Below are 20913 nucleotides of genomic sequence, written 5' to 3' on the forward strand. Positions count from 1 at the left end.
TTTACACATAAACTAAATTGAAGGTAAGTGGTGGGTAGGAGGGGAAACCAGCGTTGATGGTAAACCGTAGCTGCCCTCAACCATGGGCCTGGCAGAATAGCTTCATCTTGCAGACCCTGCAGAATCCTTTATGGTCCCGCACGGCCCTGGTCTCGTTTGAGAGACTATTCCACCATGCAGGGGCCAGGACTGAAAAGGCCCTGGCCAAGGACAGCCAGACACTCCTTGGGCCAGGGACCACCAGCCGATTGCTATTTGAAGAACGCAATGTTCTCCGGGAGGCATACCAGCAGAGGTGGTCCCGGTAATACGAAGGTCCCAGACCGTATAAGGCTTTAAAGGTCAGAACCAGAACCTTGAACCTGATCTGGTATTCCAGCTGGAGCCATTGTAGTTGGCAAAGCACCGGCTGAATGTGCGCCCGCAGCGGGGTCCCCATAAGAAGCCTTGCCACGGCGTTGTGTACCAGCTGGGGTTTCTGGGTCAGTCTCGAGGGCAGCCCTACGTAGAGCGAGTTACTGTAATCTAGCCTGGAGGCGACCGTCACATGGATCACCGTGGCTAGGTCAGGGCGGGAGAGGTAAGGCACCAAAGTCAAAGTCATATCAAGTTTACTGTAGAAGGCCGTAGGCCATTACAATCTAAAACAGTATAGTAACAGGTTAAAATACACAAAACCAGAATCATTAAAAGAATACAAAAATTAAAAAATTGAAATACGCCCAATTGGCTCTAACCAGCTTTGCCCCCTTTCATGGTTTGCTTTGCCCTGATTTTGTTGGCCGCCAGGCCATACAATGCCATCCTTTTGGAAATATACGGGTCCTTATCTGACAACAAATAGATCTGTCAACATCAGATGACAATTGTGGCCCTGAAAGAATGTTTGCCAGAAATGTGTTCCAGGGCTCAGAGTATGAAGGACAGGCCAGGACGTCATGGGGGAGATCTTCCACTGAACCACCACAAAAACAAATGTGTTGAGCCAGCGGTATTTTTTAAAAACGGCCTGCTAGGAGCTCCGTGGGCATGGTTTGGAAACGCAGTGATGTAAGGGCTGCTCTGAGGCTGTATGTTGTAATGTCTGCCAAGTAAGAGGCTCTGAAATGGTCTTTTTTCATCAGTTTAAACTACGGGAGGTAAGGCACCAGCTGCCGTGCCCGGCGATGGAAAAAGGCCACCTGGGCCACGGCTGAGACCTGGGCCTCCATTGGTAAGGAGCCAACAAAATCACCTCCTGACGGCAGGCACAGGTGTTAATTGCACGCTGGCAAGAGTCGGGAGCTGGTACCCTGCCTCAGAGTTGCCCCAACTGAGGTTATTTATGGTTACATTTCAAAACCAGGCCCCTCTGTGTACTTCCACCTCTTCCACGCACCACAGCTGCACCTCTTTTGGCCACAGAGGTTGCAAAATTGGTAGATAAGGGTGCTGTGAGGGAACTGCCCACACCTATTCCTGATAAGGGTTTTTACTCCAGGTATTTCCCTACTGATAAGAAAGGAGGTGGGAAGAGACCTATTTTGGATTTAAGGCAATTAAATAAACACCTCGGGGTTCCTAGGTTCAGAACGATATATCTCGCTGACACCCTCCTTTCTTATTACAACATGGTTGGTAGGCAGTTCTAGATTTAAAGGGCGATTTAAGGGAGAGCCAGCGTGGCGTAGTGGTTAAGAGCGGGGGACGCTAATCTGGAGAACCGGGTTTAATTCCCCACTTCTCCACATGAGCCGCGGAATCTGATATGGTGAACCAGGTTTGTTTCCCCACTCCTCCCCATGTAGCCTGCTGGGTATTAGCGCAACTTATGCACAAACTATTCAAGTTCTTAGCCACTTGTGACTTGCCTTTTTTATCATTCAAGACAGCCTTTTTGGTTGTAGTACTCTCAGCTAGAATGGTGGGGGAGCTCAGTGCTTTGAGGTATGCTATTACCTAAGATGCTTTTCTTGTTTCAAAATTTACCCTCAGTTTGCAAGATCTGAACAAGGCTGTTAAGGATAGGATGTTTTGGAGGATACTGATTAATAGGGTCGCCATGGGTCAGAAGCGACTTGACGGCACTTCTCACACACACACACACACACATGACGTTGCCACTGTTTCCCCCAAACTCCCAGTCACCAGCAGAGCAAGCATTACACACACTCGATGATCGGAGGGCCCTGCTTTATTATTTGCATCATCTATCCTCCTTCAGACAAGACAAGAATTTGTTCCTTTGTTTTAAAGGTCCAAACAAGGGCAAGTCAGCAGCTTCTCAAACCATTTCCAGACGGGTCGTCTCCACTGTCAAACCGTCTTACAAACTGGCAGGGAGGTCTTGCCAACTAGGTTAACGAGCATTCCTCCAAGACTCAGGTCTCCAAGACTCAGGTCTCATCTTTGGCATTCCTGGGCAACGTTGACCGAGACATCTGTAAGGCGGCTACTTTGTCGACTCGGTCGGTGTTCCTGAAGCACTACTCCATAGATGTAGACTCCAGGAATGATGCGTCTGTGGGAAAAGGAGTGTTGCAATCGTTGTTTCATTGATTGGCCCACACCCACCTCTACGGTAGGTGAGTTGGCTAATCTCCCGTGCAGGACTGCACGGAAGACGCGATGATGAAAACAGCGTTGCGGTTACCTGTAATCGTTGTTCATCGAGTTTCCTCTGTGCAGGCACGCATCCCTCCCTCCTTTCCCTGCCGTGGGCATTATTGGCCTGGGTTGTAAGCAGTGGCGGACTGGGTCTAAAAATATTGGTTGCCCGGAGACAAAGGGAGCCCACCCACAACTATGAGGCCTATATAATATATGCGTCGGCCTCACATAACCCGAATCAGAATTATTTTTTCAGAGTTATTTATTATAATATTGTCGAAGGCTTTCACGGTCAGAGTTAATTGGTTCTTGTAGGTTATCCGGGTTGTGTAACCGTGGTCTTGGTATTTTCTTTCCTGACGTTTCGCCAGCAGCTGTGGCAGGCATCTTCAGAGGAGATTTATTATATTTATTATATTATTTATTATATTCGTAAATATAAAGTATCTGCGAAAAATGATTCTATTAATTAAAAAAAAATTTAAATAGTACTACAACGTAAATTTTAGTCACATACACTAATAATGTTGGAACTTCTATTATATTTTCAAGCTACTAAATCAGGGGTCCTCAAACTACGGCCCGCGGGCCGGATCCGGCCCGTCAGGGTCCTGAACCCAGACCCTTTTAAAAATTGCAGCCGCAAGGTAACGCTGGGAGGAAGCTGCATGTCATTCTAGCCCTACCCCTCTCTATAGTGAGCCTCCCTTTCCGCCCCTCACCTTTGTGCCTATCGCGACGTTTTCAGGTGTGTGGCCGTAAAGCGGGGGGGGGGGTTGGCTGGCGGGAAAACCGCAGGCCACCAAGGCTGGGAAGGGGAGGGCGCGCGGCGGCTGGCGGGATGGGGCTGCTTGAGCAGTGCTGTGAGGCTTTCGGCGCCGGAGACTTGTACCAGGTGCTGGGCGTGTTTCGGCCGAGGAGATCCACCGTGGCTACCACAAGGCCTCCCTGCAGGTGCACCCGGGCCATGCCAACCTGGAGGACAAGGCGAAAGCCACCCAGCACTTCCAAGTAAGGGAGCGGCGGGGAGCCGCCCACCCGCCCCCGCTCAAGCCTTGCTCGGGTGGAAGGGAGTGGGGCTGGGCGGCCTCTCCCCCCGCCGCCTCCTCTTTCCCTAGCTGGCCGCGACAGGCAGAAATGTGACAGGTGATGCTTCCCCTTGCCGTGGAGGATGAAGAAGCATAAAGCAGACTTTCACACCACGCATAGTTAAACTGTGGGACTCCCTGCCCCAGGATGTGGGGAGGGCTGCCAACTTGGAAGGCTTTAAGAGGGGAGCGGGCATGTTCATGGAGAAGAGGGCTGTTCATGGCTATTAGTAAAAACGGATGCGAGTCATGATGCATACCTGTTCTCCCCAGGATCAGAGGAGCAGGCCTTTTATATTAGGTGCTGTGGAACACAGGCAGGATAATGCTGCTGCAGCCGTCTTGTTTGGGGGCTTCCACAAACAAGACATAAGATGACTGCCAATACAGTTGTTTGTGTTGGCCTGGTTGGCCACTGTGTGAATGGACTGGTGGACTTGATGGACCTTGGTCTGATCCAGCATGGCCTTTCTTACGTTAATTGTTTTACGAACCTTTTTGGGATTAAATGGTACCCTTCCTTCAAGGAGCTTAGAAGAACATTCTTAAAATCAGTGTGAATAGGAATTTGTTCATATTTTTTTCAAACTATAGTCCGGCCCCCAACAGTGTTTGAGGGACAGTGAATGTGGCCCCCTGTTAAAAAAGTTTGAGGACCCCTGTACTAAATGGTCATTAACATTTTAAACATATTGTCTAATGTTTAAGGAGGCACACTTCATCGGGGCCCACAGGGCCCACGTGCCATCGGGCAAGCTGTCACCCTGGCCAGTCCGCCTCTTTAAGCTCCATGGAGGCGAAGGGAGAACTGAGGGAGAGGAACGTTCCCCACCTCCGTCACTTGACCGTGTTGGCAGGAAAGCCTCAAGTTGAGACGGAGGGCGGGGAAGCGCTCCCCGGGAGCTGAAGACCTTCTAGGAGCTTGATAATCTTAACTCTCCGGCTATGTGAATGCTGTGAGAAGGCGCTGTACCCCAAACTTTGCTTTCTTACGGAATACTATCTTGGCATGAAAAATACATGGACTCGTTAACTTAATTTGTGAAGTAAAGACTCCCGCTTTCTACTGTGGTGCAGTTTCTTCTGCTTTGCTGCCATTGGGGAACACGTAATGCTGTCACATCCCTAGTGGGGAGGGGCCGTAGCTCAGTGGCAGAGCATCTGCTTGGCATGCAGAAGGTCCCAGGCTCAATCCCTGGCATCTCCAGTTAAAAGGAATCAGGCAAGTAGGTGATGGGAAAGACCTCTGCCTGAGACCCTGGAGAGCTGCTGCGGGTCTGAGTAGACATTACTGACTTTGATGGACCAAGGGTCTGATTCAGTATGAGGTAGCTATGTGTGTTCATGTGTTATTCAGCCTCTCCTGATGCAGAGGGTCAACAGAAACCCCTGCCTGCAGAGGAAGCTGTCAGCAGCATTTCCACACAAGTCACTGCTTTGTGCTTCCTTCTTCCAGTCAGGAGGCATCCTTGGAACAGGTAAAGGCAAAGCGTGCCATCCATTCACAAGTGACTTATGACAACCCCACAAAGTTCAACCTCCTGGGGTTTTCAAGGGAAGAGATGAGCACAGGTGGTTTGTCATTGCCTTCCTCTGCATAGCAGCCCCAGTCTTCCTTGGTGGTCTCCCATCCAACTACCGGCCCTGCTTATTTTCCAAGCACTAACAATTATTGGGCTAGTCTAGGTTGTTAGGGTTGCTACTTGAACATGTACTCCAGCACCAAGCAAGGGGATAAACCTCTCCGTGAACAGGGTAATGTTTACCTTCATTGCAGAGCTTGAGAAGGTGCAGAAAAGAACAACCAAAATGATCAGGGGGCTAGAGCAACTGCCCTATGAAGAGTGGTTCAATCATTTAGGGCTGTTTAGCTTGGAAAGAAGGTGGTTAAGGGGAGACCTGATAGAGGTCTATAAAATTATGCATGGTATGGAGAGAGCGGACAGGGAGAAGCTTTTCTCCCTCGTAATACTAGAACGCGGGGTCATCTGCTGAAGTTGGAGGGTGAGAGATTCAAAACAGATAAAAGGAAGTCTTTCTTTACACAACACATAGTTAAATTGTGTAACTCCCTGCCCCGGGATGTGGGGATGGCTGCCAACTTGGAAGGCTTGAAGAGGGGAGTGGACATGTTCATGGAGGAGAGGGCTATCCAAGGCTGCTAGTAAAAATGGATACTAGTCATGTTGCATACCTATTATCTCCAGTACCAGAGGAGCATGCCTATTATATTGGGTGCTGTGGAACTCAGGCAGGACAATGCTGCAACAGTCATCTTGTTTGTGGGCTTCCTAGAGGCACCTGGTTGGCCACTGGGCGAACAGACTGCTGGACTTGAAGGACCTTGGCCTGATCCAGCATGGCCTTTCTTACATTCTTATGAAATGTTTGTTACATTGTAGGGGTGGCATGCCTCCCAATTTATTCCTGTTCACAGATGCAAGGGACCCCATGACATCCACCTCTGAGGGCTGGCCATCTGTGTAGCCTGAACAAACGGGTGCAGCTCCTCTTCCGGTGCTCTGACAGTATATTTGCTAAGCTTTGACAGTTAGATGCAACCACAAACAGGGTTTTTCCTCCCTGCCTCCCTTTCTAATCAGCCTTTGGCATGAATGCCTCATCAACCAGACTTCATCCTGGACCGCCAACTCTTCTGGGTGTCAAAATGACGAAAGCCTCAGTTCCGATTTCTAAACTAACTCTTTATGATTGCTCGCGGCTGAATTCCGCAGCTGTTTGCGGCTCATGGCCCAGAGGGAGAGTTCTCTTGTCAAACCACAAATGGGGGGGGAAATACTTTTTTTTGTTTTTTACAAAAAGCTATGAAGCGAAAGTACAATTGTATTGCTAACTTGAGCCAGCTGCGAATGGTGTTCACATTAAATTCCTTTGACAGATTTTGATTCCTTTACAGAAAAAGGGTGATCCAATTCCAATTTGGACTCCATCTACCCAAAAGATCCCGCTGGTGATATGCTCTCATTCGGTCACCTCGGAGTAGAAAAGGTGGGGCCCGCCAGTTGAATTCTTACACTGCCTCTGACCTTGACTTTGACTACAATTGGCTTTGGTGTTTGGACTTTGTTGGCACTTGAGTAAAAATCCTTCCTCTTCAACCACTGGAACTATAGGTGGTTTGTGCCACGTTTTCAGACACCTGTCAAACTGATCTCTGTTGCGAAGCCGAAACGCAGTGTAAAGACACTCTGGTGAATTAAACATGCTGCATGCATGAGGACTGGCGATAGTCAAGGAGGAAGGTTGAAGGTAGAGAATTCCTTACTCTCATTTCCAAAAGTGCTTAAAAAAAGCACGGTACCAAAACCAAAAGATGTGAACAAACTGTTTTTCATCTGGCTTGGCAGTTGATTTCCTGCCCCCAAGGCTTTCTAAATAAAATCGAACTCTTCTGACAGAAATATTATAAAGATAAAAACCTCTGCAAAATATTTTTTTTTTTAGCAGATTCTATAAATTAGCTCCCATGACTGCAATGGTCTCTTCTAAGATTAAAGCCTTTCGAAATCTCCCCTCCCATTGAAATGATTTTAAAAAATCACAATTAAAAAAAATAACTATGCTGGAAGTACAACATAAACTGTTTAAACCAGACTGATTATTTTCTAGGGAAAGTGCTTTTTGTTTAGGAACAGTAATAAGGTGTCAAAAGAGGCCAGCCAGGCTTCAGCAGAGAAAACCAGCATCTCGACAGTTCAGAAGGAAGTGAAACTATAGGTGGGTATCTTGCGGGGGGGGGGGGGTGGAGAGGTGGAGGATAAAGCCAATCATAAAATTTAGACTAGCTTGATCTCTTTATTTTACTGTAAATCAGTGTGGCAAGGCTAGCAACTTGAATGTCTCAAAGGACAGAAGCTCTGGTATTCTGGTTTCCTGTAAAGGAGGGGGGGGCATGTGGCTCAGTAGAAGAGCATCTGCTCGGCATGCAGAAGGTCCCAGGTTCAATCCCCAGCATCTCTGGTTAAAAGGATCAAGTTGTAGGTGATATGAAAGAGCTTTGCCGGAGATCCTGGAGAGCCGCTGTCAGCCTTGAGTAGACAACATTGACTTTGATGGACTGACGGTCTGATTCGGTAGAAGGCAGCTTCAAGCGTGTGAAGCTAGGGACATACCTACAGTGCATTCCTAAGGAGAGTTACTCCAGTCTAAGCCCACTGAAATGAATGGGCTGAGACTGGAGTAACTCTCCTTAGGAATGCACTGTAAGTAAGGAGTTCCTTCTTGGCAACAAGGAGACACTCCATGTGATCTCCAAGACTTTATTTTTAATAATTCTGTGGCGGACTTTGGGCAGTGTTTCACACACGCCCTCCATACCAGATTGGTAAAAGTACACTTTTTCTCTGGGTGAAGTCCATGAATCTGGGCATATCTGTTCTGAATTTGTTGCTAGCCCCACCACAGCGTGGTGTAATGGTTAAGAGCGGTAGTTTGGAGCGGTGGGCTCTGATCTGGAGAACCGGGTTGGATTCCCCACTCCTCTACATGAGCGGTGGAAGCTGCTCTGGGTGAACTGGATTTGTTTCCCCACTCCTACGCACAAAGCCAGCTGGGTGACGTTGTGGTAGTCACAGCTCTCTCAGCCCCACCTACCTCACAGGGTGTCTGTTGTGGGGAGGGGAAGGGGAGGTGTTTGTAAGCCAGTTTGATTCTTCCTTAAGTGGTAGAGAAAGTTGGCATATAAAAACCAACTCTTCTTCTTTATTGCCCACAGCCGGTGGCTGCTAGCTTCTTGGCACCTGCAGCTTTTGTTCTTTGTTTGAAGACTTTTGTTCTTCACCTTAACCATCTGATTTTCGGTGGCAGGCCGCCTCTGAATACCAGTGTTCAGTAAAGTTGATGGCTGTTGATAGAGCTCTCTGACGTCATCGTGCCTCCCGCCAAGCAAGAAGCCAGACCTCCTCCAAAGGAATTCCAGAGACACACATCTTGGAATACCCTTTTTGTTAGGATCAACAAAAACAACAATTGGACAGGGCTTTAGAGGTTCCCCAGAACTCTTTACCCAGGCCATTCAGTACCAAAAAAGGGTAAAGTCCCCTGTGCAAGCACCAGGTCATTCCTGACCCATGGGGTGACGTCACATCCTGACGTAGAATCATAGAGTTGGAAGGGACCACCAGGGTCATCTAGTCCAACCCCCTGCACAACGCAGGAAATTCACAACTACCTCCCCCCCACACACACACCCAGGGACCCCTACTCCATGCCCAGAAGATGCCCAAGATGCCCTCCCTCTCATCATTTTCTTAAGGTCATAGAATCAGCATTGCTGACAGAAAGCCATCTAACCTCTGCTTAAAAATCTCCAGGGAAGGAGAGTTTACCACCTCCCGAGGAAGCCTGTTCCACTGAGGAACCGCTCTGTTGGAAAATTCTTCCTAATGTTTACTAGGCAGACAGTTTTTGCGGGGTGGTTTGCCTGTGCGTTCCCCAGTCATCTTCCCTTTACCCCCAGCAAGCTGGGTACTCATTTCACCGACCTCGGAAGGAAGGAAGGCTGAGTCGACCTTGAGCCGGCTACCCAAAACCGACGTCCGTCGGGATCGAACTCAGGTCGTGAGCAGAGCTTGGACTGCAGTACTGCAGCTTACCACTCTGCGCCACGGGGCTCTTTTTTTCAGTGCAAAAAGAGGGTGGGAAAGGAAAGAAGAGCGTTCAGGGCCTAACGGGGAAGCAGCCGTCTTCTGTGGCTTTTAGAATCATAAAACAGAACTCCAGGCAGGCTGCAGGCTTAATAGGATTAGCTGGCGGTAAGTATAAAATAGGATTCAGGATGCGGCTTTGCTGCTGGGATAAGGCATGCGGGGGGAAACCGCCCACCTTCCCTTCAAGGATACAAAACCCAGCCGCAAGTCTGCAGAATAGTCGTGGTGTCCTCATCTGGCTGTGTCGGAATGAAAGCAAGCATTTGTGCCATTTGTTTATTAATACAAATTTGGCAGTTGTCCCGTATATTTCTTGCGAAAGAGTTGTTAAAAGATACAGCCGCTTCCCATACCCATAAATTAAGACTGTTTCTTAGTGGCTTCTGTAAACCTTGCCCAGTTGATGTGGCTGGTTTTTTCTTTGCTGTTGTTTTTTAATTCTTAAATGCTTTTCTTGGTCTCTGGCTTATGGGTTGTTAAACCTGAACAGAGACAAAGATAAATTGTCCGACATAATGGCCGTCCAGTTGCCACATGACTTCCATTGGGTTTAAAAATAAAATTAAACCACAGGCTTTAGTTTTGCCGGCATGGTGTAGTGGTTAAGAGCTGTGGTTTGGAGCGGTGGAGTCTGATCTGGAGAACTAAGTTTGATTCCCCACTCCTCCACATGAGCGGCAGAGGCTAATCTAGTGAACCGGGTTGGTTTCCTCGCTCCTACACACAAAGCCAGCTGGGTGTCCTTGGGCTAGTCACACTCTCTCAGCCTCACCTACCTCACAGGGTGTCTGTTGTGAGGAGGGGAAGGGAAGGTGATTGTAAGCCGGTTTGATTCTCCCTTAAGTGGTAGAGAAAGTTGGCATATCAAAACCAACTCTTCTTCTTCTTAGTGCATGCTTAGCTTGGACGTGCCCTTGTGCGGCGAGAATTAGCATTTACCATGCCAGGGTGAACTTGGGTCATCCCAGTAGGGGAAACGCAGGCTGTCACCACACAGAGGTGTGTTTTGCCAGAATGTCCACCACAACACTTATGGGTGTGGTTGGGGGGAGGGACCCAAATCTCCGGATTGCAGAGTTTCATAGGAGGGCTAGACCCACCTGCCTTACGCGCGCAGCTCTTCAGCAATCCAGCTTCCATCAAGATGTTTTCTTGCTTCCAACAGAGAGACGTTCAGGCGAAGGCTTTGCAGACTCGAGACCCATGGAACAGCGGACTACCGGATCCAGCCACTACACCACTCCTGAAAAAGGACTTGAGCCCAAACATCTACGGGGACAACTGAGACGAGATACTTTAGCCTTGTGCCAGAGGAGATCTGTGTACTTTCCCCCCAGTATGTGTGACCACTAAGGGGGGGGGGAATAAATAACTCCCCCGGGACCCAGCCTCCAGGGTTCCAGGACGCCTGCATTGAAGTACACAGGGTACATTCAACCCTCTTTTTGTGAGAATCTGTAGTAAACTGCTGGGAGATTTCTGTGCAAAGAAATGAAGAAATTCAGTGGCATTCGGTCTATCCTAAAGAGTTGGGAGAGACTGTGTGTGGGAAACTCTCTTCCTGATTAGAAGAGTAACAGTTCAGTGCCACGCTTATTTTTGCATTAAATGGTTCTCTAGAAGCAAGGCACTTAGTTTTTTTTAAAAAAAAATAAATCTAAAGTTATCTGCTAATAATGGTAACTAGATTTCTCAGGCGTACTTAATGCTGCCACCGTTTTACCTGCCAGTATTTGCGGCACTAGGAAAGTCTCTTTCGCTGCTGTAGATCTCAAATGATTTTGGCTGGCTTCTCTCTGTGCACATGCACAGAGGCTTTTCTGGCCACAACTCCTGAGAAGCACCAGGATCCCCAGTGCAATATGGGTTCCAGTCAGAAACAAAAACGGAGAAGGGGTGTTTCCTGCGTGTCTGTGGAAGCTCTTCCGAGGCCTGCGTGAGGCTTTTTAGTTCTTTGCCCTTTGCCCTTAGTCATTCCAAAGTTTACACTCACAATTCCAATCACACACTGCCAATTAAACGCCGGTCACTCTTTTGTACATTTTTATCTCGACTGGAAACACTTGCCGTAAGCTATTTTTAACAGAAGGCGCGTGACATTTCCGGGTTTGATCTGCTAAAGGGTTTTAACGATAGTCCCTCACTTTTACGGCGGGTGGGAAGAGGAAAGATGATCACTGGGGTCTTTTCCACATCTCGGAACAAAGCAACAGTCTACCTTTGTAAAGAAAAAACATTAACTTTTTGTAACTTTGTAAAGAAAAACATTAGCATTTTTTTCCTAAAGCGCCCCCGGTTTTTCTTCTTCTTCAGGCTTTCCAGGAACACCTTGCCTTATGAGTGCTGACAAGAGGCGCCTCGGTTTAAAAAAAAAAACAGCAACCGCCACCAAATAGGTTGCTAAAATGGCACCTCTTTCCCTGCTCTCGATTGCACTGTGAAAATCTCAACTGTGTCTGTTATCGTGAGAAAATTAAAACAATTGTCAAAACCTTCTCGTCCGGACTCGTGAGTGTACAAATGCAGGAACGAGAGAAGAAGGAAGGGAAAGTCGGTCATTGCTGGGCTGTCGAGCTGAATTTGGAAACGGGTAGTCGGGAAGAGGATTCAGCAAAGGGCAGAGGGAGTTGTGGTGCGGTTGGCTGGTGTAGAATAGAATCACAGAGTTGGGAGGGGCCATAGAGGCCATCTAGTCCAACCCCCTGCTTAATGCAGGATCAGGCTAGAGCATCCTTGACAAGTGTTTGTCCAGCCTCTGTTTAAAGACTGCCACTGAGGGGGGAGCTCACCACCTCCCTAGGAAGCTGGTTCCACTGTCGAACAACTCTTACATACTGGTCAAAGACCGCAATAAATTTTATGAGGATATGAACAACTCTTACTGTAAAAAATATTTTCCTGATATCCAGCTGGTACCTTTCCACCCACAATTTAAACCCATTATTGTGAGTCCTATCAGTCTTTATTCGCAATCATAGACCATCAGGTCTCCAAACAAATCAAAGTTAAATACATACATACATAATTGTGTGTGTGAAATGCCGTCAAGTCGCAGCCGACTTATGGTGACCCCTTTTGGGGTTTTCATGGCAAGAGACTAACAGAGGTGGTTTGCCATTGCCTTCCTCTGCACAACAACCCTGGTATTCCTTGGTGGTCTCCCATCCAACTACTAACCAGGGCTGACCCTGCTTAGCTTCTGAGATCTGACGAGATCAGGCTAGCCTGGGCCATCCAGGTCAGGGACATACATAATTAGGGAATAATAATATAATATAAATAATAAAATGTAGCAGAAATTAAAACGGGTTAAAAAAAGGAGCCCCGTGACGCAGAGTGGTAAGGTGCAGTACTGCAGTCCAAGCTCTGCTCACGACCTGAGTTCGATCCCGACGGAAGTCGGTTTCAGGTAGCCGGCTCAAGGTCGACTCAGCCTTCCATCCTTCCGAGGTCGGTGAAATGAGGAGCCAGCTTGCTGGGGGTAAAGGGAAGATGACTGGGGAAGGCAATGGCAAACCACCCCTTAAACAAAGTCTGCCTAGGAAACGTCGGGATGTGACGTCACCCCATGGGTCAGGAATGACCCTGTGCTTGCACAGGGGACCTTTACTTAAAAAAGATAAAATCCTATCCTCTGGTGCCAGCCCTTCAAATACTTAAAAGTCGCTGTGTGCGTAATGTTCTTTAAATAAATGAAGCGTATGCACTGTGGAGAATGTACATTCTCTAGTGGGTAAGCATTAACTCCATATGGCAGATGGGGGAAGTGAGAAGCACAGTGCATTTATGCATGCGTTTGCATTTATTGACATCCCACATTTCTCCCCAGTTGGGACCCAAAGCGGCTTAGAACATCGTTTTCCCTTTCTTCATTCTCTCACAACAACAACCCTGTGGGTTGGGCCAGGCTGAGAGATGGTGACGGGCCCAAGGTCACCCAGAGAACTTCGATGGTAGAAGTGAAGATTCAAACCCAGTTCACCCAGGGTCCAAAACACCACTCTATCCACTACGCCGCACTGGCTCCTAAGGAAGGAAGTTTGTCAAAGTTTCCGTAGTGTCAGAGGTGATACTTGGAGTCATGAACCAAGAGAGCCCCATGATCATCCTTTAACTGTTCTAGAGCTCTTGATTTGAATGGTCAAACCCTGTCACAATTTTAAGGAAGAAGAAGAACTGGTTTTTATATGCTGACGTTCTCTACCTTTTAAGAAGAATCAAACCAGCTTACAATCACCTTCCCCTCCTCACAGCAGACACCTTGTGAGGTAGGTGGGGCTGAGAGAGTTCGGAGAGAACTGTGACTAGCCCAAGGTCACCCAGCTGGCTTCATGTTGAGGACTGGGGAAACCAACCCAGTTCACCAGATTCTAGTCCGCTGTTCATAACTACTACACCATGCTAGCTCGCCTTGTGTATGAGAGAGACAATTTAATTAAAAACAAGAGCCACGTAATACCTTTTATTAAGGCAACCGAAACACCACGAAACACTACATACGCTTCTGAGCTCTTAAGAAGAAATTCTGGAGAATTTGAAAGTCTGTTTGCACACTATTTTGGTTGGCCTTAAAACCCAGGTAAGAACACTAGAGAGAGTGAATGCACTTTTTTCTAATTTGCAATGCAAAGAGATTTCTGAGCTAGATGATGGTGTGTGTGTGTGCGTGTGTGTGTTAAGTGTCAAGTCGCTTCCAACTGATGGTGACTCTAGAAGAGGAAAACATTGAGTAGCAATGCAGCCATTCTCCACTGGGTGGAGATGTTGGTACGTGGTACTAGGGGCTGTGCCTATTGTAAGTTCCTGGGCTTTGAGTCACTCCAGCCTGTTGAGGGAGACTGGAGAGGATTTTCCCAGTGAACCTGAGTACACGGGCCCACACATGTATTTAAAGAGCTGGAACAAAGATGGAAGCAATGTCCCACAAAACATCCAGCCGCTTTTTGTGGGAACCAGCGTGGTGTAGTGGTTAAGAGCGGTGGTTTGGAGCAGTGGACTCTGATCTGGAGAACCGGGCTTGATTCCCCACTCCTCCACAGGAGCGGCGGAGGCTAATCTGGTGAATTGGATTCGTTTCCCCACCCCTACACGTGAAGCCTGCTGAGTGACCTTGGGCTAGTCACAGTTCTCCCTGAACTCTCTCAACCCCACCTTCCTCTCAAGGGAGATTTGGGGAGAGGAAAGGAAAGAGTCTCTTTAAAAGGTAGAGAAAATCAGCGTATAAAAACCAACTCTTCGTCTTTGGGTTCCTGTTGGGGAGAAAGAATTAAGTAAATTGAAACATATATTGAGTCCTGGAAATGGCATGGCATAGAAGCTTGCCCAGAGCTCCTCTTTGGTCTTTCAGACCTGCACAGCAGCCACATGCCCCTAGCCCCGTTTCTGGCCTGTGGCCTGCAGTTGGCTTCATATCGTTCGACCAATTACTGTTTGGGAACTCCATTTAATACACATGAAGCTGCCTTTTACTGAATCAGCCCCTTGGTCCATCAAAGTCAGTACTGTCTACTCAGATCGGCAGCGGCTCTCCAGGGTCTCAGGAAGAGGTCTTCCCATCTCCTACTTGCCTAGTCCCTTTAACTGGAGATGCTGGGGATTGAACCTGGGACCTTCTGCATGCCAAGCAGAGGCTGTACCACTGAGCCACGGCCCCTCTCCATGGCTCTCCAAGGTCTCAGGCAGAAATCTTTCACCTCACCTACTTGCCTAGTCCCTTTAACTGCAGATGCCGGGAATTGAACCTGGGACCTTCTGCATGCCAAGCAGATGCTCAGCCACTGAACCACAGCCCCTCTCCAAGGCTCTTCAGGGTCTCGGGCAGAGGTCTTTCACATCACCTACTGGCCTAGTCCCTTTAACTGGAGATGCCACTGGGGATTGAACCTGGGGCCTTCTGCATGCCAAGCAGAGGCTGTACCACTGAGCCACGGCCCCTCTCCATGGCTCTCCAGGGTCTCAGGCAGAAATCTTTCACATCACCTACTTGCCTAGTCCCTTTAACTGGAGATGGCACTGGGGATTGAACCTGGGACCTTCTGCATGCCAAGCAGTTGCTCTGCCACTGAGCCACAGCCCTTCCCCAAGATATACATCTTTTCCTCCCCCCCCCCCTTTCTTTTTTGTCAGGCCAGTCTCCGGGCAAATAAATTATCCCATCCTCTGCCCTTCCCCAGTATCAAAGGCTTTTCAAACTGGCCTTGCACTGCATTCCACGCCACCACCTGTGCTAAGTAACCCTTGAAAAGTACAGCTGGTGTGAGGCATGCCTGCAAATCGTTGGAGCATGGCCCCAGTTCAAGTAAAAAAAAAAAAACCACAAGCAAATTCAAGAGGTCCTGTCTGTCTTTTTTTTCCCCTTGAAGCTTTCTTGGTTGTGGTATGGGGGAGGAAATGTCCAGGTAAATCCAATACACTCACTTCTGCTGGTGTTTCATTTTGAACATAAGAACATAAGAAAGGCCCTGCTGGATCAGACCCAGGCCCATCAAGTCCAGCAGCCTGTTCACACAATGGCCAACCAGGGGCCTCTAGGAAGCCCCCAAACAAGACGACTGCAGCAGCACCATCCTGCCAGTGTTTCACAGCACCCAAAATAATAGGCATGCTCCTCTGATACTAGAGAGAATAGGTATGCAGCATGACTAGTATCCATTCTAACTAACAGCCATGAATACCCCTCTCCTCCATGAATATGTCCACTCCCCTCTTAAAGCCCTCCAAGCTGGCAGCCATCACCACATCCTGGGGCAGGGAGTTCCACAATTTCACTATGCTTTGTGCGAAGAAAGACTTCCTTTTATCTGTTTTGAATCTCTTCCCCTCCAGCTTCAGCGGATGACCCTTCGTTCTGGTATTATGAGAGAGGATGACGGAAGGGAGGGATGAGGCAGGCCTGCCAGTTTTGATCTGGAAGCAATTTGGGCCTGTTGGCTTCTCTTGTCTGTTTAGCTAGGTAAGCAGGATCCTTTACCCCCCCCCACCACCACCACCCTAAGTCCTAGCAAGTGCAGGTGACCCGTATCTGGATCCCTTATTCCCTTCCTCCCCTTTAACCTTCCTCTTCTTGTAATAAAGAGAGAGGATCAACCGAACCGAGCAGTGTCATGGGAGAAGCTTCCCAAATGTCAAGGCGCAGCCGGCTAATACATCATGGCTGTTCGGGGAGGCGAGGGCGGGTGTTTGTTTTCCCCGCAGAAAACATTAATCCCAGAGCCGTGCCAGTCCACCAACCGATTTCTCTCAGGCCCGATGATTGATCAGCTCGCGAGGAAGGATGTGGTGGTGATCCGAGGGGGATGTTGCGCATTGCTGAGTGATGACATCTCTGGCTGTTGCGCTCTGGTTGCTATCGACCGGCTCTATTTTTGGGATGCTTGTAACACCTTGTAAATCTCTGGGATGAGCAGAGCCTTAAATGTGGGCATCTCTGTCTCTCTCTCTCACACACACACACACCCAAACTCTAGCATGACTGTTTTTCAGCGAGGGAAAGGGAAACAGGTCTTGTATTCAAGTCCTGCGAAGAGGGGTGTATGCTGCAGTCTCCCTCCCTACTGCGTTATGAGGGGAACAGGAAGAGCCGGGCACCGTACCATTCGTTTTGTTAAAACATCAGTGCGGGGGAAGCATGAATTTCAGTGCCAAGCCTCTTAAAATGCAGCTGGTCTCTCATGGCAGACCCTGAGGAGGGCGGGGTTTGGGGAGGGGAGGGACTTCAACACCATAGAGTCCAATTACCAAAGCAGCCATTTTCTACAGGTGAACTGATCTCTATTGGTGGGATGTTTTTAGGGTGGAGCCTGAGGAGGGTGGGGTTTGGAGAGGGGGAGGGAATTCAGTGCCATAGAGTCCAATTGCCATTGCGGCCATATTCTCCAGGTGATCTGGTCTCTGTCGGCTGGAGATCAGTTGTAATAGCAGGAGATCTCCAGCTAGTACCTGGGGGTTGAGAACCCTAGTCGGCAGGCACTTTGGCGCCCTTGGGCTCTGCTTTGGGGTCCCCTGTTTTAAATAAATAAGCCATCTATGTAGACTGGACATCAGTTGTAACTCCAGGGGTCTCCAGTCCCCACCTGGAGGTTGGCATCCCTATTCCTTTCCTTTTCCTTCTTTGCTCCTATGAAACATAGGTCCTGAGCAGTTATCTTCCCTATTCCAATGGTTGACGATAAGCCCTGCAGGCAGGATAGCTCAGATGTTTATCTAGAAACAGGCTGTATTCAACCGGGTGTGTTGTGCAGGCCGGTTAGAATGCTCATAGAATCATAGAGTTGGAAGGGACCGCCAGGGTCATTTAGTCCAACCCCCTGCAGAAGGCAGGAAATTCACAACTACCTTCCCCCCACACACACACACACCCATTGACCCTTACTCCATGCCCAGAATATGCCCTTTCATCATCTGCTTAAGGTCATAGAATCAGCATTGCTGACAGATGGCCATCTAGCTTCTGCTTAAAAACCTCCAGGGAAGGAGAGCTCACCACCTCCTGAGGAAGCCCGTTCCACTGAGGAACCGCTCTAACGGTTAGAAAATGCTTCTTAATGTCTAGATCTCTAGAAACTCTTGTTTTAATTTCAACCCGTTGGTTCTGCTCCGATTTTCTGGGGCAACAGAAAACAACTCGGCACCCTCCTCTATATGACAGCCCTTCAAGTACTTGAAGATGGTTATCATATCCCCTCTCAGTCTTCTCCTCTCCAGGCTAAACATACCCAACTCCTTCAACCTTTCCTCCTAGGAATTGGTCTCCAGACCTTTCACCATGTTTGTTGCCCACCATCTTTGTTGCTCCTTACATGCCATCTCAAGGTGTTGTGACGTTCCCGCGGTGCTTTGAAATGGCAGCTGTGCTTTGCAGCAGCTGCCTTTTAATGCACTTCTCGTGTGACCTCACAGTTGGGAAGAGGAGTCATGGCCCCATTGAGAACCCGGTTTTCCGTTAACCTTTCTTTTATGGGGGCTCAGCGGTTCACTTGCTAGCCTTCCCCCCACCCCTTAGAGCTAGGGATTGGAAACAGCAATAGAATCCAGGTGTAAAGAGTCTGCCAAGGCGCCGAGATGAAGGCGGACTCCTTCAGAACAACAATGGAGCGATTAGCGTATTTATTTTTGCAGGGCGAGCGGCGCTCGACAGAAGCGGAGAATGGATTGGCGGTGAATGAGGGTTTTTAACTGAGCTTTAATTGTTAAGCTGGCCGCGGATGGTCCTTTTGCTTGAATGGATCCCTTTGCTTTTGCTGAGCGCCTAGATCAAAGCCAGGTTTGTAAAACTGCAGGTTGAACCGAAACCAGGTGAAAACCAGGTGCCGGGCAAATAAACAACCACCACAGGAGAGAGAGGGGGGCTGTTTGAACACATGAACACACAAAGCTGCCTTATACTGAACCAGACGTCTGGTCCATCAAAGTCAGTATTGTCTGCTCAGACCAGCAGCGGCTCTCCAGGGTCTCAGGCAGAGGTCTTTCACACTACCTACTTGCCTAGTCCCTTTAACTGGAGATGCCGGGGATTGAACCTGGGACCTTCTGCATGCCAAGCAGATGCTCTACCATTGAGCCACAGCCCCTCCCATCAGTATTGTCTACTCAGACAGGCAGCAGCTCTCCAGGGTCTCAGGTGGAGGTCTTTCCCATCACCTACGTGCCTCGTCCCTTTAACTGGAGATGCCAGGGATTGAACTGGGGACCTTCTGCATGCCAAGCAGATGCTCTACCACTGAGACACAGCCCTTCTGAACTGCCTACCTGTTTTGTCTGCTACGTGCACATTCGAGAGCAGCGAAAAGGCAAATCTCTCCTCATCACCAGCAAAACATCCTCTTTCCCCCCATTTTTTTGGCCAAATCTCAGGATTCTACCAGGCCTGTCTCATTGTTATTATTATTATCCTTTTACTTTTTACCCTTGCGGCTGGCAAGACAGCATGGATTTTAAAAATAATTCAGTTAAAAAAAAAACAACAACACTTGGTCCCTTCCCCTGTTCCCAGCAGGGTCTGGGTTTGGCAGGCAAGAGATCTGCGTCAGGCATTGACTCAGACTCCGGCAGCAGATGGCATGTGCCTTGGATTTGTGCCCAAATTTCTTCCATCCATTTCTTTTTTTAACAAGAAATATGTTGACCACCGTATGAAACAAATTTTCCCGGGTCAGTCTGTACTTTCATCCCACTCCGTCAGCGACGCCAGAAGAGCTCGACATCTCTGATTTGGTTTCCGTACGAAGCTGTTCATTTGGTGAGTTTGTAGTTTAACTTTGCAATCCAAGCATCTCTGCGCTTTTGACAAAAACTATGAAGGATGCTATCGAGGTAATGTTTGGGGTCAATGTCGGGGGTAGGCATCGCTGGGCGTCTGCCAAGGCCCCGTAGTAGGGGTTGCCAGCTCCAGGTTTGGAAATACCTGGAGATTTTGGGGTGGAGCATGAGGAGGGCGGGGTTTGGGAAGGGGAGGGACTTCAATGGGGTATAATGCCATAGAGTTGTCCTTCCAACCCGGCCATTTTCTCCAGGTGAACTGATCTCTGCTGGCGGAAGATCAGTTGTAATAGCAGGAGATCTCCAGCCACCACTTGGAGGTTGTACAATGTATAGACTATCAACAGCAACTATGGCCATAAACAAAGCGCGCTTAAATACTAAAGGTCCTAATGAAGCCCAACCATAGTTGCTGTTAACTTTTGGTAAACCACCTGGAAGTTGGCAAGCCTACCCAATAGCCTTGGGAAAACCTGCCACCTGGAGATCTCCTGCTATTACAACTGATCTCCAGCGATAGAGAGCAGTGCACTTGGAGAAAATTGCTGCTTTGGCAACTGTATGGCATTGAAGTCCCTCCCCAAACCCTCCCCTCCTCAGGCTCCACCCCAAAAACCTCCTGCTGGTGGTGAAGAGGGACCTGACAACCCTATGCGTTAGACCCTCCTCTTCCTGAGAGCCACCAGAGTCCCAGACTGGGGCAGTGTACCCAGGGTTGCCAACCTCCAGGTACTAGCTGGAGATCTCCTGCTATTGCAACTGATCTCCAGCCGATAGAGATCAGATCACCTGGAGAAAGTGGCCGCTTTGGCAGTTGGACTCTACGGCATTGAAGTCCTAGAAGTAATTTCACACTGTCAGCCCAACAGCCAGGTTTTTTTTTTCTCCTGCTGCCATTCTGAGTGGTGGCAGGAAACAGGAGTTGGGGGCAAGGGACTCCTGCCCCCCGTGGAAGCCTGGCAACCATGGCTGGGTAGGAGGTCTCCTGCCAGAGCTGGAGACTTGACAGCATTACCTTAATAGGTTCATCTGGGACAAGGTAGTCCCTCAGGAGGTTCTGCGGACCCTTTAGGGGTTTTATAGGTCAAAATCAGGTGTGTAATGGGGAAGCATAGTGAAATTGTGGAACTCCCTGCCCCAGGATGTGGTGATTGCTGCCAACTTGGAGGGCTTTAAGAGGGGAGTGGACATGTTCATGGAGGAGAGGGTTATTCATATCTACTAGTCATGATGCATACCTATTCTTTCCAAGATCAGAAGCGTACGCCTATTATATTAGGTGTTTTGAAACACAGGCAGGACAATGCTGC

General features: G+C 48.7%; 1 protein-coding gene across 1 annotated transcript in view; it reads left to right on the top strand.

Moving 5' to 3' along the window:
• Positions 1 to 20913, top strand: part of SCARB1 (scavenger receptor class B member 1) — a 175177-nt gene that overhangs the window by 37268 nt on the left and 116996 nt on the right. Inside the window, exons 11-13 of the mRNA XM_056859086.1 lie at positions 2365 to 2502; positions 3230 to 3236; positions 3485 to 3600. Of these exons, the coding sequence (XP_056715064.1) occupies positions 2365 to 2502; positions 3230 to 3236; positions 3485 to 3600 (261 nt within the window). The remainder of the gene's footprint in view (positions 1 to 2364; positions 2503 to 3229; positions 3237 to 3484; positions 3601 to 20913) is intronic.

The sequence above is a fragment of the Euleptes europaea genome, chromosome 13, assembly GCF_029931775.1.
Source record: "Euleptes europaea isolate rEulEur1 chromosome 13, rEulEur1.hap1, whole genome shotgun sequence".
Classification (NCBI taxonomy): Eukaryota; Metazoa; Chordata; class Lepidosauria; order Squamata; family Sphaerodactylidae; genus Euleptes; species Euleptes europaea.